Source organism: Scomber japonicus, chromosome 18 (genome assembly GCF_027409825.1).
Source record: "Scomber japonicus isolate fScoJap1 chromosome 18, fScoJap1.pri, whole genome shotgun sequence".
NCBI lineage: Eukaryota > Metazoa > Chordata > Actinopteri > Scombriformes > Scombridae > Scomber > Scomber japonicus.
In genome coordinates this window covers 17,992,002-18,009,453 of record NC_070595.1, presented here as the reverse complement: position 1 = coordinate 18,009,453, position 17,452 = coordinate 17,992,002, and the positions used below count along the sequence as shown (strand labels likewise).

Below are 17,452 nucleotides of genomic sequence, written 5' to 3'. Positions count from 1 at the left end.
TCAGCTATAATCAGATATTACATTGAGTTGCATATTTCATTAACACTGATTTACACCCTGCACACTCACACAGGTGTTTTCAATTATTCTGGCTGATTGGACCTCGGCTCTAGTTGAAGCTGGGATGCTTCAGGTTCAATATTACATACAACTCTGACAAGATGTCTAATTATCTCTAATGAGTGAAAACACTTGTGATTGCTCAGCAGTGTTACAGCCTCACATCGACCATTTGTAGATTTTATCTTTTATCTGTGATTTAAACTTAACATGATCTAATATGTTGCACCAATGTCTTGCCAATACTAACCACCAACAACTACAGCAGTAGCTCAAATGTAACAAAGAAATTGAATTGCAACTATCAGAATGATCTAACATTAATTTTAAAGTGTTAAATGAATTCTGTATTGAGAACAATCAGAAAGTAATGACTGCATGACAGGAAATTGAATGCAGACAGAGTTCTTGTGGCAGCATACATCTAATATAAAGATACATTATCATCAGTCTATTTCATTTACAACAACACATTATTTTAATAGGTTTCCAAAAAAGACAGTATTTCCATTAATAAAAGAAAATAATGCACCACAGTTTCCTGCTGTGCTGTTCTGCTGTTCACACTATTAACATGAGCTGCAGAGGAGAGACACGAGGGTTAAGACATGCTTAACCCTCGTGTCGTCCTCCCGTCTAATTCTTCTTTCCTCCCTTCCTTCCTTCCGTCTGTACTTCCCCCATCTTCCCTCTTTCTTTCCTTCCCTCCTTCCTCCCTCCTTTCCTTCCTTCTTTCCTTTCCTTTCCTCCCTCCCTTCCTTCCTCCCTCCTTTCCGTCCTTCCCTCCTTTCCTTCCTTATTCCTTCCTCCCTTCCTTCTTTCCTCCCTCCCTCCCTCCTTCTCTCTTTCTTTCCTCTGTCCTTTTTTCCTTTCCTCCCTTCTTCCTTCCCTCCTTCGTTCCTCCCTCCTTTCCTTCCTTCTTCCTTCTTTCCTTTCCTTCCTTCTTCCTTCCTTTCTTCCTCCCTCCTTTCCTTCCTACCTTCCTTCCTTGACTTGAGGACAACAGGAGGGTTAGATGATTGCAGTCAAATTGTTCCTAATCATCATGCAGTCGAAGACATAAAGCTTTTTCTGTCTCATACTCATTGATTTAATCACAAATCAATGAAAATAAGTGACACTAACCCCATTTAAATCAGATTGAATGGCCTTTTTTAAAGGAATGTTGAATTTGAGCTTTTTTTCTGCTAAACATACTGTAATTAAAATGAACATGTCTTTAGAAAAAAGTGGAACCAAAAATTTTAATTGTAGTTTACACAACACAACTGATGGGGATCTTCTGTCTCAACAGAGAGAACTGATATATGGCTGTGATCCTCCCGACAATTGAGGATTAGAGCGTTTATGGCCAGGATCGCCATCTGTTATGTGTAGGCATCAAGCTTTCCCAGTGAGACGTTTCCAAATCAGCACAACACAAACAATCAGCAAACCTTGGCTTTCCACTATTCACAGTTTTCTTGGCTTCCACTTTTAGATGATGAGGAAGAAAATTCAACATTCACATCCAAATTTATTTCATGCGAGGTTGGATTCAGATTCAGAGGAGGAGGAGGAGGGAGAGGGAGAGGGAACAAAGACTGCGCAGACTGAATTATTGATGAGGACTTCGAATTGATAACACTTTGTGTCATATGATACAGGAATCGCCACAGATTCCAGATGTGAAAATAATCAGTTTAAACTCCTTTCTATAGCCAAGGTGTACAGTATTTGCAGGTTCAGGCAGGTTCATCTCTCTCTCTGTCCCCTGCACTATGACGGAAGATTACTTGATTCAAAGTGGAGTCAGTGGAGGATGACATGATTCAGAGTGCAGGAGTCGTCATGTCTCTGACCTTAATGTCTCATTCAGTCGCTGCCATCCGCTCAGCTGATGGAAAGTTGAGCCGCACATTGACATTTCTTAACCTCAGCTGAGACTGACATATAAGATTCAGAATATGACAGTGAAATAAAAACCCAGGATTTCCTCTTTCTGTCTCTGAGCAGACTAAAATAACAGAAAGATGCTGAAGGAAGACAAATGTTCTTTTAGTGTTATCAGCTGATAAGAGTTTTGTTTAATAAATTGAAAAGGTGAGATCAGATGAACTTCTTTATACTTTGATAAGATGTGAAAATGCATAGCCAAGGATTTAGAAACACTTGGATAAAGGTTAGGTATTGGATTAAAAAAAAGCTAAAAAAAAAAAAGACATTTTCTGAATGGATAGATTTCTTTTCAAGTTTGTTTTAAACCTGACGACTGCCCAAATGAACATTAACACGCTTTTCTTTCTGTAATTATTCCTCTTGTTCATAATGACCATTTAGAGATCCCTTCATAATGAACTTTCATTGTTAAGTGATAGGGACTAAATCACCCTCCTTCCATGCAAAATGTATTTAAAGGTCTATTTTTAGGTAATATGAGAGTTCAGCCATCCAAATCAATCAAATCAAATCAATATCATTCAAAGCTTCACTTTTCATTATGATCTTTCCTCTGTGGCTGAACTGGAAAACACTATTCATCGAGACACTAAGAAGGGACTTTTTAACTGTTACAATGTAATGGCATTTGAAGGGGATCTTTTAATGTTCAGTATAACCTGAAGAAATGATAACAGCAAGCAAAAATCAGTTTCAATGTTCATATGAGCAGCTGACAATTGTCTTAAGACAGACTTGGAAAATTGTAAACTTATCCATTTTAAATCATTTTACTTGCTCAATTAATTATAGACTATTTTCCTTTTCCTTGACATTGAAGTCTAAATGCTTCTTCAAAGTCTTAGAGGCATAGAATACATACGATTGCTAAAAATCCTAAACCAAGAGCTAAGTACATGACCTCAGTGTCCTCAAATGAACTACAGTCCTACCACATGGAAAACCAAGCTTGCAGTTTCTCTCACTGAATACATTATTGAGTTGTTAATGAAGTAGGCTGTGATCTTACCCCTGCACTGCCATACATATGTAGAATAAGCCAAAGACAAAACTTGATGATTTTGGTTACAATCAAACTGAAAAAGGTTGTTATTTGCCTTTAAAGTAAATACATTTCCTCAAATCTTATTCACTGATTTTTAAATAGATCCAGTTCATCAGGCAACCATCATACATATTTAAACACTCAGAGATGAGAGTGATTTCAAAGATATCACTGTCAGTACTGTGGGTTGTTATCATGAATATATGAAAGGAGTAGGGACATCAAAAATGCACTCTCTGACCCTTTTTTGCATTACTCTACTGTCTGCATTTCAATTATGCTCTGCGTTCTGAATTAATTGGTTCATTAGTAAAGGCAATTAGGAGTGGGGGTGCAGGGCCTGACTCTGATGTGCTTTTAGATGTATACATAGTCATTCATCCAGTAAATCTGAGCGCTTCACTTCTAAATACATCTGTCATAATCATCTGAATGGCTGGTCTGGGACTCGCTCGGTTATTCTGGCATTTGGAACAATAAACCTCAGTCATTTGAAATTGAGGATCTTTATTCACTACTGCTATTCAAGGTGGGGGTTTTCTTTTCTTATTTCTTTTTTTGTCTGGTTTCATTAATGGCTGAAATGCTTAACATTAATAAAAAGAGAAGAAATAGCAAGTAAACCAACAACAAAAGTAAATTAATTAGTTTCACTTTGTAAAGATATGCCGAAGCTACCAATTTCAAATGATGTATTTGTTCTTCACATTAACTTGGAAAGCTATGCTCACTAGTGGAAAGTAAGTAAATATACTTAATCAAGAAACTAAGAAAACTCTAAAGAAAGAAAGAAAGAAATAAAGTTAGATATAATACTGTTATATTATTTACCTTTTACCCACTTTGTCATTGTATCCAATTTACCAATGATTATTTATCAAAAATCTCATTGTGTAAATATTTTGTGAAAGCACCAAAAGTTATCCTTACAATATTGTTGTGATATCGATATCGAGGTATTTGGTAAAAAATATTGTAATATTTAATTGAATTTATATCGCTCAGCCCTAATATATATATATTACAGATAAATATATATATGGGTGTATAAATAGTAAAGTGCAGCAGTAGCAGACAGGCTTGCAAAATAATTAAAGTTGTATAAAATCATTTTTAGGAAAAAAAACCCATATCTTTTATCTATTTTTAGGGGTGCTGAGATCAAATTAAGGGGTGCTTAAAATCGCCACTGTTATTTGCTAATCTATAAAATAACTATGTAGTTGTGTGATAACAAATATACTAATAGACTAATATAAGATATGCTATGTATTTTCTAAATACATTAATATATGATGTCAAGGCAGCAGAACTGATGAAAATGTCATGAATAGCACATGATAAAGAATAACAATTACACAGTGAATTAGGTTTTCTCTCTCTCTCTCTTTTTTTTTTTTTTTTTTTCTTTATTGTTGAGTCTCTGCAGGACGCGTCCCAGAATCCCCTGCGCCGAGGCAAGATGGAAGAACCCAGCAGCTGCGGGAGAACAATGTTTTGGCTCTAGCTTTCTACAGAAAAAAAAACCGGACGGCTGAGGACGGAACAACACAAGCCACAAACAAAACACAAAAGACAAAACAAAACACAGCGGGTCATGGTCGTGGACCGGTAAGATATGATTCCTTAAAGTGAAGTTTTGGGGAGAAGGGAGGTCAGAGTCGGTCGCTTTTTGGTGGTTGAAACTCCTCGTATGGGACAAGACAACAAAAGCAGCAGCACTGACGGGCACCGCTAGTTAGCCTGCTAAGTTAGCTTCACCGGCTAATATCAGGACGAGCATCATTGTTCACCGGGGGAGAGTTGTGTGGGTCGTTTTGTTATGGGTCCTGCCTCTATGTGTTGTCGCTCCATCACTTTAGGTTTTTATAGTGTGCTCACCATGCAGGCAGCGAAGAAAACACACGTAGAGAAAAGCAGTAACAGTATAATAAGCTCACACGGTGTAAGATAGCTCCCTTGATCATTTTTTGTTTCTAGCTTACAGGTTTTTGTAACGTTAACACAATGATATTAACCCCTCTTTTTAAATCTCACTTCTTTCATTTCAGACTCTTTAAAAAAACTAACTTTTTGTTGGTTTTTAGATGCATTTAGAAAAGCACCGACTCGTCCTCTAATGCTCATTTTATGTGTGATTGCTTGCTGCGTTCACCCTGCACAGGTCCTCGCTGCTGCTGTTATATTGCATTGCATTGGCCTATATTAATTATTGCCTGATCCCGCATCACAAAGAAGAAGGGCCCCCCTGCATAACAGTGGTTAGCCAAATGCTTAAAGCTAGGTAGCTAATTGCAAGGCGAGCACACGCATGGTAACGTTACTTAACATTTAAAAAGAAAGAAGAAGTACCGCAGAGCTCCTCTTACTGCACTGCAGTGTTTATTTGGTGTAAGACGTTTTTTTAGAAAGCCTGAGCTAGTCGGAGAAGGGATTGAAGTGTTGTTTCATGTGTGGGAAAAGTTGTCTTTTGTGTTAGCAGAGTCGGTTATTGGTGCTAGCGCATCATCAAAGCTGCAGAGGCATTTGGCAGCAGGCAAGATAGCATTCATTAACTTAGCAGGATGTGTAGCCAAAGCTAATACTGAAACATATAGTAATGATTTATTAAATAACAGAATCAATGCATAGGCAATTAGAAAAAGCATATTATGAAATGATACACCAATGAGACACGTTTCCCATCATTTGTTTACATTTCTCAACATGCTAAATCACCAACCTGAACTAAAAAAAAATCCAGATAATCTGAATTTTACATTTACACATTCACAGCTACAACAAAGCATGTTTGATTTATTTGTTTATACAGCATAATTACACCAGCAGTCTTTCTAATGCAAGTCTGTGTGCACTCTCATTGGCAGATAAGCTCATGCAAATAGGATGACTGGGTCAGACAGGCCCATCAAACAGATTAACGCACAACTTCAATCCCCTCATTTCTCATCTCATGTTGTGTCTAGCGTTGCAGTGGCGGTGACCTTTATGCCCTGTAAAATACTGTGTGTGTGTGTATATATATATATATACATATATACACACACAACACACGTACACACACACACACACACTGTAATAGACCCAGGAGAATTTTGCCTAGTGTAGCTTCAGTGTACTGCTTGTTTCCACTTGTCATCATGCCAGACTGTAGCCCTTTGTTGACCCACAAATCGTCGGTTTTAATCCAACTAAGCGCCCAGTTGTGAGATCAGAGGCTGTGACACTGATTCCTTGAAGACTGAGGTTAACTGGCTCCATAATTGTTTTCTTGTGAATGTCGTGTATCTTCACAGGTTGACTGCTACTTATTTGTGTTTCTTAAAATATGACATATTACACATTAACCTAATACTGTATTTAATTTAAAATTTTCCTGTTATCTTCCTCACAGGATGACACTGATTGGTACCCCATAGTTTTCCTGCCCGCCGGCATTCACCATGAGCATCATTCAAGACAAACTAGGCAATGAATTCCTGCGCTCCAACGGGAGCATGGACTCCAACTTCGGCCCTGGCATGATAATGTTCAGCCACCTTCCCCCGGTGACCAGCTTCACCCGGCTGGCCGCCCAGTCTGTCATGCAGGACCTTGCGCCGCAAGAAATGATCCTGAAGAAGGAGCGTGACTCGCCTGACTGCAGCATGGGCACTCAGGGTGGCAACTTGGGGTGCGCCGGGGTTGGAGACTATATTCATGCCATGGGTATCAAGCAGGAGAAACTGTCAGAGCATGATTATCGCCTGCCGCTGTACCCAGGAGGGCCGGGCAAGAGCACAGAGCTGCTGGAGGTGACGCTCAGTAACAACCAGGGCCTGCTTGTGCATGACCTCAACATGGGCAACGTAAGTACCGCTGATGGGGAACCAGATATTCATCCTTACGTTTTTACATTTGAGAGCTGTAAAAAATACTGTGGACTTTTCCTAATTTGACCCCAAATACACAATAACATGCATCATATTTTTATTTTTATGCAGCTGATACGCATATAATATCTCTAATATGTAATTCATTATACATATTGTATATATAAACATATGTGAATATTATAATTTGTGTGTTTATAGCGATGGTGAAACAAGCTGTAGTTACAATATTGAGTTATTATCACCATATAAACTGAGTTTCTGGTAAACACAGAACAACACTCGCATTCATTTAGAGCTGTGTGTTTCTGTCGACCTGTAAGTCCAAATTTCCGTGATCTTCATCAGCTCCTGTGATAAATATCAGTATCTTTAGCTGCTATTTGATAGTCTTTGTTTAACAGTCAGTCTCTCTGTCTGCTGCTGAAACGTGCAGTGGTTTTATTAGGGAAATGACAGAGGACAGCAGTGAAAGTGAAACAAAACATGAAAGTTGTGAGCTGTAAAACTGAAACATAAAGCTGAAAGACTTTAAAATGCTCTATAAAGCCAAGAGGACTACAGAGTCTAATATTTATATGTGGATTAGTTAATACAAGTGACCCCATTTGCATACTCATAGTTTTGTGATTGATTGTTAATATAAAAATATTGATTAGTGCATATTTAAAGTTTTATTTCTGCTACTAATCCACTTTACAAGCGACATCCTGTTGTTGCCGCAGCTCACGCTGTTCACTCAGGGCTATCGACCTGAATACTCAAAACCACATTAACATGAATACATTTACTAAAAGGTCATGAATTAAGATTAAAGGCCTCCCTCACATGTTAATGTGATTAAAATGAGCTAAATGGGAAAAACATTATCATACTAGTGTAGTCAGAATAGGTTGTTGCCTTTCTTTTGTCACATTATCATGTTATTCCTTCATGATTACATTTATACTTGGGATGTCAGTACATCTCACACATCATTGCATGTCCTAAAAGAGCTATCCTGAAGTGGAAGGACGTCCTACATGTTCTGTTAAGAGTTGTCACTCTCTTCCTCTCTATGATGCAAATACGGGTTTATATTAACATTTTAGATAAGGCAGGTGTTGAAATTAGCATGAAATCATGTATCAAGCATTGTGGGAATACTACTTTACAAAATTGAATATAAAACATATGTCTGGTTTTCATGACTGTTAAGATGAGATGGCTAGTTTGGTATATCCAATATTATTTAATTGCAGTTTATAAGTGACATGAAAGTAAACGCATGTGAAACAGTGTCACCAATCTTCATCAAGGAAAGTTCATTTCTTGGCTACAGTTAAAATGATACAATCATAGAAGAAAGCTAATATTGCTCATTATATCATTATTGGATTTAAAAAAAAAACATTCCATCAGTGTTGGCTTCAAAAACCCTGTATTGCTCAGATGATAGTCAGAATATATTGTGCATTATTGTGTTATTTATATTAGTCAGTTTATATGTGGATGTGGACAATGTGGAATTAAACATGAGCAATAAATACCCAGATGAATTTGAAAAAAATAAATGAATAAATAATGTAGATTTTAATTTGGAATCATTTTTGTTTAGTCTGTTCCCAAAAAACAGGCCTGCCATGTTGTCAAACAGCCCATAATTTAGCAGCCTGTGAGGGAGGGGCCTGGGAAATGAAGGGTGCAGGGGAGGAGCTTGTGTGAAACAGGTTATGGTGACATAAATCTGCTGACGGCTTGAGATGCAAAATATAAATGAGCCCCCCCCCCGCTCCCTCCCCTTTTTTACCCCCTCCTTTCTTTCTCTTCTTTCTGGCTTAAAGGATGATGTCATCCAGCCTCGGTGTGAATGAAAATGTCTTGGCAAGGACACAGCTGTCTTGTTTGAGCTTGCACTTCATTTCAGACTTCTTTTGTGCTCATTCAATTAGAAATACACACTTCCACACATCGGTAACAATAGCCAGGCATCGGAGGTCATCAAGCTGTAGATGTAAGCGTCTTCAAAAAACAGAATGAGTCATTGTCTCCACTGTGCCAGAGGTTGTTTTTTAATGGTCTAATGGTCCACTCAAGGATAATTTCATGTTCTTAAAACCAGATTTCCACCTTCAGTCAGGCCTTTGTGATTATTTTTCATTCTATTTGGATGAAATGTGCAATTTTTTGTAATGTTTCCAACTTGTTATTCTTGCTCTTATTCTCATATTTCCTGCTTGTGATTTTGTAGTCAGTCAAGTCAGAATTTGATATTTGGTTTCGACTTTCTCCAGTTTTTATTACTCTATATATATTGGGCTGATTTTTTTGAGAACATCAGGCTGAGAAAGAAAAAGCAATGCAGGATGGTAAACTCAAAGGAGAAGGGGGGGGGGGCAAGGAATTTCTTTCTTTCTATATCCTCCTCTTCTTACTCTGCACAGCCTGTTTGGTGAAGTTCAGCATATGATGTGTACAGGTTTTGTATATACTATAACGGTAAATGAAAAGCTCTCATTGTGAATTACAGGCCCTTCATCCATAGAAGGGCTATAAATTTAGGGTTTTGTTATTCCGCCCACTAGAACCACATCTTGCGCCTTGACTTTCAACAGACAATCACTAGACGATTGTCCAAGTGTTTTGTTTGTTCGGAAGAGCAACAAACTTGGACTTGTTTGCGTGGCGGTTTTAGACTGAAGGTCTCTTAACCTTCAATCAAGTAATTTCCTTGTCATGGCTCGCTCTCACGGCCTCTCCCTCTCCCTTTGTCATCCTCACAGCTGCCGAGTCAGGAGCCCACTGGGAGAAAAGGTCGAAGGTCAAACGGTGATGGACAGGAGGGTAGACCAAGAAAGAAGCGAAGTGAGGCAAAGGTTTGTCATACATATACGAATATGTTGTTAAATTATGGCATTTCAAGCCCTTTCCACACTTTATTTATTTACATCTGCAATTACAAATCACCGCAAAGAAAAGTGTATTCATGTGTTTTTTTTATATTCAAAATGAACAATTATATACCCTAAAATAATCTTTTCTATTGTTAAAAACCCTTTCTTTTACATGGCTTAGTTCTCACCATACATATAAACCTATTTCTGATACTTCTATATTGATATGACATAGAAGAAGGCGGACTGAATTTGACCCCTCTGTTTCCCCCCTGTGTCGTTTTGCAGCAATCAATGATGCTGGATGCAGATGGAGGCAACCTCTCCCCAGGACACAAGCCTCACATCTGTGAACATTGCACTGCATCCTTCAGAAGCTCCTATCACCTACGCAGACACGTCCTCATACACACAGGTATTGTGAAATGCTCTGTGATTATCATATTTTTTCTCTCATGCTCTTTTTCTCTCATGCTTTTTTCTCTCAGCTTGTTTTTTTTATTTTTTAGATTTACATAATCAGCACAGTTACTCTTTTTTTGATGTTATCTTCTGTGAACAAGCTTTGAAATAAGCACATTTTAGGTGTGATTTTTAAAATTAATTGAAGTTATCTGAGGTTTTCAGCTTTTCTGATGCCCCGACATTAAAAAAGCAATGAAACAGCAGCTACATTAAAACATATAATCAGTTCTGGTTTTTGGGGGACAATTTTCTACTGTTTTGTTCTTTTGGATAGTTTTTGAGACATGTGGTTGCAGATATACACAAGCCCAGAGTAGGTAACTCTGTTTTAATGCAGTATTACGTGAATGTGTGAATGTATGTCTGTTTGATGTAAATTTTGGTATGTTTTGTCCCCAAATAGTAGAGTTTCACTCCTTCCTTGGTATTAGTCAGTAGAGGACTGATGCTTTTATTTTGAAATCACTTTTTTTTAAAAACATTTAATCTCATCTTTCCCATTTGTGTAATGTGTCGGAATGATTAAGTGTTGCATGATAATTGCTGTCGTCACAAAACAGTTCATTGATCCAGAAAATTGCCTTTAAAAGTGGAATATCAGCTGGAGGTCATGCACAGTTGATCGCGTTATATATTTAGATACTTAGACTGATGAAGCTTATATAGTATGTTTCATTTTATTTTGTGCCCTTTTCAAAAAAACCCTTTTTAATTAATGTAAGAAAACTTTTATAGTCATTAAATTCACTCATAGTGTGAGGAAAAAGAATATTCAGACTTCATTGTTGGATTAGTAGATTCAATACAATGACATCAAAGTATGTGAAATACAATGCAACCCACTGCAATAGCTTTGCAACACAGGTGCCAAGTTTTTGGTAAAGAATTACCATAGAGACAAAAGCTTATAGTCCTTATAGAAATATGTAAGTAATTATTGAATCAGATTGCTTTACACTGTACAGATGCTTGTTATTGTATCACTTCAGAGTTCATTCAAGAGCACCTTGTCACAGAAATGTAACGACCATCATTGTCATCATATAAATCTCTGTGGTTTCTTTTCAGGGGAACGACCTTTCAGATGCAGTCAGTGCAACATGAGTTTCATTCAGAAGTACCTTCTGCAGCGACACGAGAAAATCCACAGTGGTGAGTGATTAACAACCACAACCATTTGTATCATCAAAGGGCCTGACTCAACCTGTGAGTCATGCCGTGTGGTACCAGTCAGCCGGAAGAGAACTAACCTTGAGCGATGCGGTTCTTTGTTTGTCAGGAGAGAAGCCATTCAGCTGCGACCAGTGTAACATGCGATTCATTCAAAAGTACCACATGGAGAGGCACAAGAGGACGCACAGTGGAGAAAAGCCGTACAGATGTGAGACCTGCCAACAGGTTAGTGAGCTGCTTTGTATCACAAACATGGTGTTCAGACGGCTATCTAATACTGTATGTCAAAAGCTTTAAGATTATTCTACTTTATCTGTTTTAAAGACAACATTTGGTGTTTGTTCCCTTCAGTATTTTTCTAGGACAGACCGATTGCTTAAGCACAAGCGAACCTGTGGAGAAGCCATAAAGAAGGGGCTGGATCCCGGGATGATGGACCTGGGTTGTGTAGACATGGGACATGGCAGCTATGGAATCACTCAGGGAAATGCAGGGAATAATGGGAGAAAGAGGGGAAGGTCCAAAAATTCTGGAGAGGGAGGGGAGCGCAAGAAGAAGAAGCAGCAGCAGCAGCAGCAGCAGCAGCAGGGGGATGCAGGAGGAGCAGCAGGAGGAGCAGCAGGGATGAGGATACCGCACATTCATGATGCTGTATCTGGAGGCTACAGCATCCACGAATACTCTGTGGAGAATCAAACAGTGTCCTCCTCTACTGAGCCAGGACCCAGCATGCAGCACGGCCACCATGGCCGAGCTCCAAAGATGGCTTTCAAGAAGGCCAATCGCAAGAGTCTTGATAAAGTGGGCCTGGGGCAGGCCAAAGCAGGCCCGATGGAGCAGAGCGGTGGAATGGATGGTCTTGGCCTCATGCAGGGTAATGGGGCTAAGGTGGGACCCACCAACAGCAGCAACTACGATGACGCCATGCAGTTTCTCAAGAAGAGACGTTACCTTCATGCAGCAAACAATGCACACTCGTCAGGGCCCGCCGTGGCTGGAGGTACCAACAATGAATATGATGTCAGTGTCGGTCACTTGTCTTCCCACCCGTCTGTTATTCAGGGTGTCGTTTCCAGCGTGTTGGACAATGACGCGCCTCTAAATCTCGACAAGTCGGGGATCCCCGACGAGGTGCTGCAGAGCCTTCTCGACCACTACACCCAGAAACCAGACGGCTCACACCACGACGTTCACTTTGACATCAGTGACCATCACGTGGAGATGCACCATCACTCAGCCGACGGTCACGACATCGGCCACAACACCGACATCCCCAGCCCGTCTGGAGACAAGACTGTCATGATGCACGAATACTCCCGCTTCCTGCTGCAGGCCCTGGAGCGCACAAGCCACAGTGCTAGCTTCCCTCTTGGTCCTGGGCCTCCTGCGTCTGGACCGTTCACCAGTTCCCATCCGGGCAACCCGCTCTACTCTGACAAAAACATCTACACTACTTCCCCACTGGAGTGTGGCTTCGGCCATTCAGCGGCCTCGCCTTCGCTGCCCTCCTCTGTGCCAAAGTCTCACTTTGCGATGCTGACGGGCTCCTCACCACAGCACAGCTTCCACCTGAGCAGCCTGGAGGCCTCCACACACCAGCAGCTCACCCCTTCTCAGGAGCTCACCGACCAGATGGAGAAGCAGCACTCCTCCACTCCCCCTTCCTCTTACCAGATCAGCCCATCTGACCTGAGCAGCCAGAAGGACCAACCGCCTGTCAAGAACGGCACGGCGGTCTACCCTCTAACCCCCTCGCACGATCTGGCCCCTCTCGACTCTTCCAAGCCTTCCTACCAGATAGAAAACTTTGCTCAGGCGTTTGGCTCCCAGTTCAAGTCAGACGGCCGCGGCTTGTCTTACAGCACTGACTCTAGCGGGGAGGTGGATCACCACAGGATAAGGACGCCTGTGTCTGAATTCTCAGGGTATAGTAGTTTGTTATCTGATGTCAATGAGCCAGTAAGTACAGGTTCCAAAACTCCAACAAGCCAAAGCTACAGATGAGAGCCTGAGAGGGAGAGAACACTGTCATTAAAGTTGATGTTCTTATGTTAATAATTATTTAGTGCTCCTATTTTATTATTATTATTATTATTATTATTATTATTATTATTATTATTATTATTGTTATTATTTTTTTAAGTGACATCTTTATTTTAATTATACTGATGCTCTGTTTTTGTGCCCACTCCTCTCCCCACAATGAGCCTGCAAGGCTTCCTGCAAATGCAATTTTTTTTAAAGTATCTGTTATTTTTAAGTTAAATATGTATTGACTGTTTATTCATGTCATATTAGTGACAATAGGTCTGGTCATTAATCATGAACTGAAAGTACTTTTTAAGTAAGCGTAGAGTAGCATCAACGACGTATTTCTTTTCCAATGAGCTGAAGTGTTTGAGCAATCAACTTTACAATTGTAAAATAATAATGGAAATAACCATGATGGCAGGGAATAGCCCAGAATTGAAATAGCAAAAAAAGAAAGAAGTTATTGTCTGTTACAAGGTTAAAAGTATTACTCAGGAAAAAGTGGAAAAGAAGAAGCATATGAGGTGCAGTGAGCCCTCTTCAGTGTCAGTTTGCGAATTCAAAGAGGATTTTTCTTATGTTTTGTTACTTGTTGAATGAGTGTGACATAAACAGACTGCTGCCAGCTCACTTGAACACTGAAAACACTTTCTACTTGGCTATATAGAGATTATGGTACTTTCGTGTCAATGTGAAACTCATGTTTTCTTCAATAAGGGCCATATATATATCTATATATATTTATAAGAATATATATTATGTAAAATAACAGATTTAATCATTCTGGGGAACTGCCAGTTGAAGTAGAGGGAGAATGAGGGCTGTTTCAGGGGGGTAAATGTTGTCCTTGTTATATTTTTGGAGAACAAAAGTGATGTTAGGGCTTTTCTTTGGCCGATAGAGGATGCTGTTGGACAGCGATAGAATGGCCTTCCCCTTATCCCGCCTTTGTCGTCTTCCTCATTTCTCTTATGTCTTTAAAAGAATCCAATTAGCACTTTGAGCCGTTTTCTTACATTGTGTAAAGTACCCCGTCACATCAAGGAAGCTCAAACGTCAGGAATGGACTGGCTTTTTGAAAGAGACATGTTGCTGTTTGGGCATATGCAGATGGGGTTTTCTTGGGGCTGTATGATGGGAATACCCTTTGTTTGGGTAGCATGGTTTATACGGAATGGGAGGGATTTGGGGTGGGGAGGGGGGGCATGGTTGATATGTGAAAGTGGGATTTTTCATTAACATTTTCTCTTTCTCCTTACTTTTAGGGAGGGTTTAGCTGGGAGGGGAAGGGGGGAAGGGCGGGGCTTTTAAAATACAGACATTTAATCGGGATAATGTAAATGTAATTCAGACCCCTAGTTTTAGTTTGACTTGTTACCCAATTTAGGAGCTTTGCTTTTTTTTAAAAAAAATTGAATTTGATGACAAATGTGTTAGTGATCAAGTATTTCTTCAGCTGTTACTGAGGCAGCCATATGCAGTATGAGCAAAAAAGATGGCTGACCAGAAAATTTGTATGCATTTAGACCTTTCATGTGTGCTGGCAGTACTGAACATATTTGACCCCATTAGAAATTGGGTGCCTATTCCTGAGAAGTACAGGTGCAAGATATTGTCTAGTAAATGTTAGATGTAATCTCTTGCTGATTTTTAAATGTATCTATGCTGTACGTTTTATTTTTGTTTTTCTTCGTAAAGACAACAATAACTGCGCTGTCTTCCATAGTAACAACTGGCCCTGAGTGCTGGAAAAAAAAGATATCACTCTGCAGAATGAGTCTTTTAAACCCCTTTATGCTCCAGTAGCCTGTTGTTTTTGAAGCAATCATTAAACATGGCAGAATGAATGCAATGCTGTAATATCACATTGACTCGAATAATACGTGTTGCCATGTCGAGCGGTTGAGGGGTTAACAAGAATTTGCCTCGCATATACCTCATATCACAGTAAACCAGGGACAAAGGAGTGAAGGTTTGATGTATGTAGCAGATATACTGTTGTTTGTAAAAAAAAAAAAAAAAAAGGAAAAAAAGAAAAGAAAAAGTCATGTTTTAGTGGGACTATTTTTAAACATTTGTGTCCATGACATTTATGTGACCCAATGAGACGTTGTTGCTGAAGGGTTTCTGCAAATGTCTCATGCCAGCCAGTGTTGAGTCTCTTCAGTTTGACCTCCTCTCCTCCAGATCGTATTTGCCATATTGTTTCAATATGCTTATTGTTTACAACAACTGTACAAAAACACTACATCTTACTTTACTTAATTCTGACCCCTGTTTAAATTTTATTTTACTATCTTTCCCTCTCTTTTTTTTTTATCACCGCCAAATTTTGTAGCTGATGATATCCTCCATTTTTATGTTCTTTGAGGTTCTTGTGATATGTTTCACAAGACTGTACTGTCCAATGAATTTAAAACTGATTAGGGAGAAAACAATAAAAAATACTGTTATCAAAAACTATCACTGTCATTCTCTATGTGATAAAGATATTGATGCATTTTTATGTTTATTTTGAAATCAGGTCTTATCAAAGGGATACTGTTAAAGACTGAGTGCTTATCTACTCTGCATATTAGTGTAATGTACCACATAAGAGGCTTACTGAAGCTTATTGTGAGTATGTATTTTGGCCACTAGGTGGTGGTGTTGATGTTTTTCTAGAAGTGGGATGCTGTGTGGCGCTTGAGTTTCTTTTTCCAGGCGACATGGGGCGACTGTTGTGCTACTGTTTAACTAATTGAAAAGCACAAATGTAGCAATCATTTTATTTTCTTAAATCTTTCTCACCAAACCAGAGCTGCTTAGGATGCAACAAAAATACAGACTTTTTAATCTAAGTACTCTTTTCCTGTCCCACTCAAAAACATACTTTAAATTAAAGCTCAGACACCAGTTTTCCTTAATTCTTTGATTTTCTAAACTTAAATACAGCCCCTTTATAAACCAGTATAAAATATGTTAAAGTATGTATTAATCATTTGTAGTTATTGCAGATGCCAAAAATTCATTGCTACAGCAGCTCAAAAAGATAGTGATAAGAGAAAAAACCAAATGTATACACCAATAAAATTAAAAACTAAAAAAAGGACCTTTAAAATGTAATTATAACATATTATTATTAATTTAATACAGCCTGACTGCAGTTGCAATGAAGGACCTGCAGAAGCGCTGTTCTTGTCCACAATGCATAAGAGACCACAGATCCATGAATAACAGGAACCAGTAATATACATGTGAGAATAATAAATATGCCTAATTATGCAATTGCAAGGACTGATTCTACACAACCCATATAATTATCATATCATCATTACATTAAAAGTAAAGCATCTACACAAAATCACACAAGAAGATATCGGTTAAATAGAAAAAACAAAATTCTCTATAGATTCATATTGTGCAATACGAAAGGGAGAGAAAAACTAATTCAATAACTGACATCTTTGTGTTGCCAAGATCAGAAAACACAGTAAACTCTTCAAAGATAAAATAAAATATGAGGGAGTCAGTAAACCTTACAAGAAGCCACTTTCCATCCTCAATATTGGCTAGGGCCCATAAAACCAGCGACAGAGGTCTTCATGAGCACTCCAACCAATAACACAACAGCACCAATTCTTGTCTAAATAAATGTAACCTTTAAATCACAAACACAGGTGATTTAATGTCTTCTTTGTTTTGTTTTTGGTATCTATTAGGGGAATTAATCTGCTTCTGCAAATAAAAAAAGAGAAGTCTGTCTTCCCGTCAACACTTAACACAATTCATGTTGCTTTCAAACATGAATTGCAATTCTTCATACACTACATGCAATATGTACTTTTGCCCACACCCAAAAACGATTCAGTGCCAATCCCCATCTCGTTCTGTAAATAAATGACCACATTTCCAATATAAAGATACGGCGATGATGCGGTTTCCAAGTTTCAAGAGATCTTTCTTTACATTATCCTGAGTCATTATTGATAAGCACTTATTGTACTCAGTGTTGA

At 38.9% G+C, this 17,452-nt stretch overlaps 1 protein-coding gene across 1 annotated transcript; it reads left to right on the top strand.

Moving 5' to 3' along the window:
- Positions 1 to 4,525: 4,525 nt before the first annotated feature.
- znf281a (zinc finger protein 281a) lies at positions 4,526 to 14,678 on the top strand. Its single transcript, XM_053338097.1, has 7 exons — positions 4,526 to 4,654; positions 6,438 to 6,891; positions 9,678 to 9,770; positions 10,077 to 10,203; positions 11,322 to 11,405; positions 11,533 to 11,651; positions 11,778 to 14,678. The coding sequence occupies exons 2-7, from the start codon at positions 6,487 to 6,489 to the stop codon at positions 13,428 to 13,430; spliced, it is 2,481 nt and encodes an 826-aa protein (XP_053194072.1). The 5' UTR covers positions 4,526 to 4,654; positions 6,438 to 6,486; the 3' UTR covers positions 13,431 to 14,678.
- Positions 14,679 to 17,452: the final 2,774 nt, after the last annotated feature.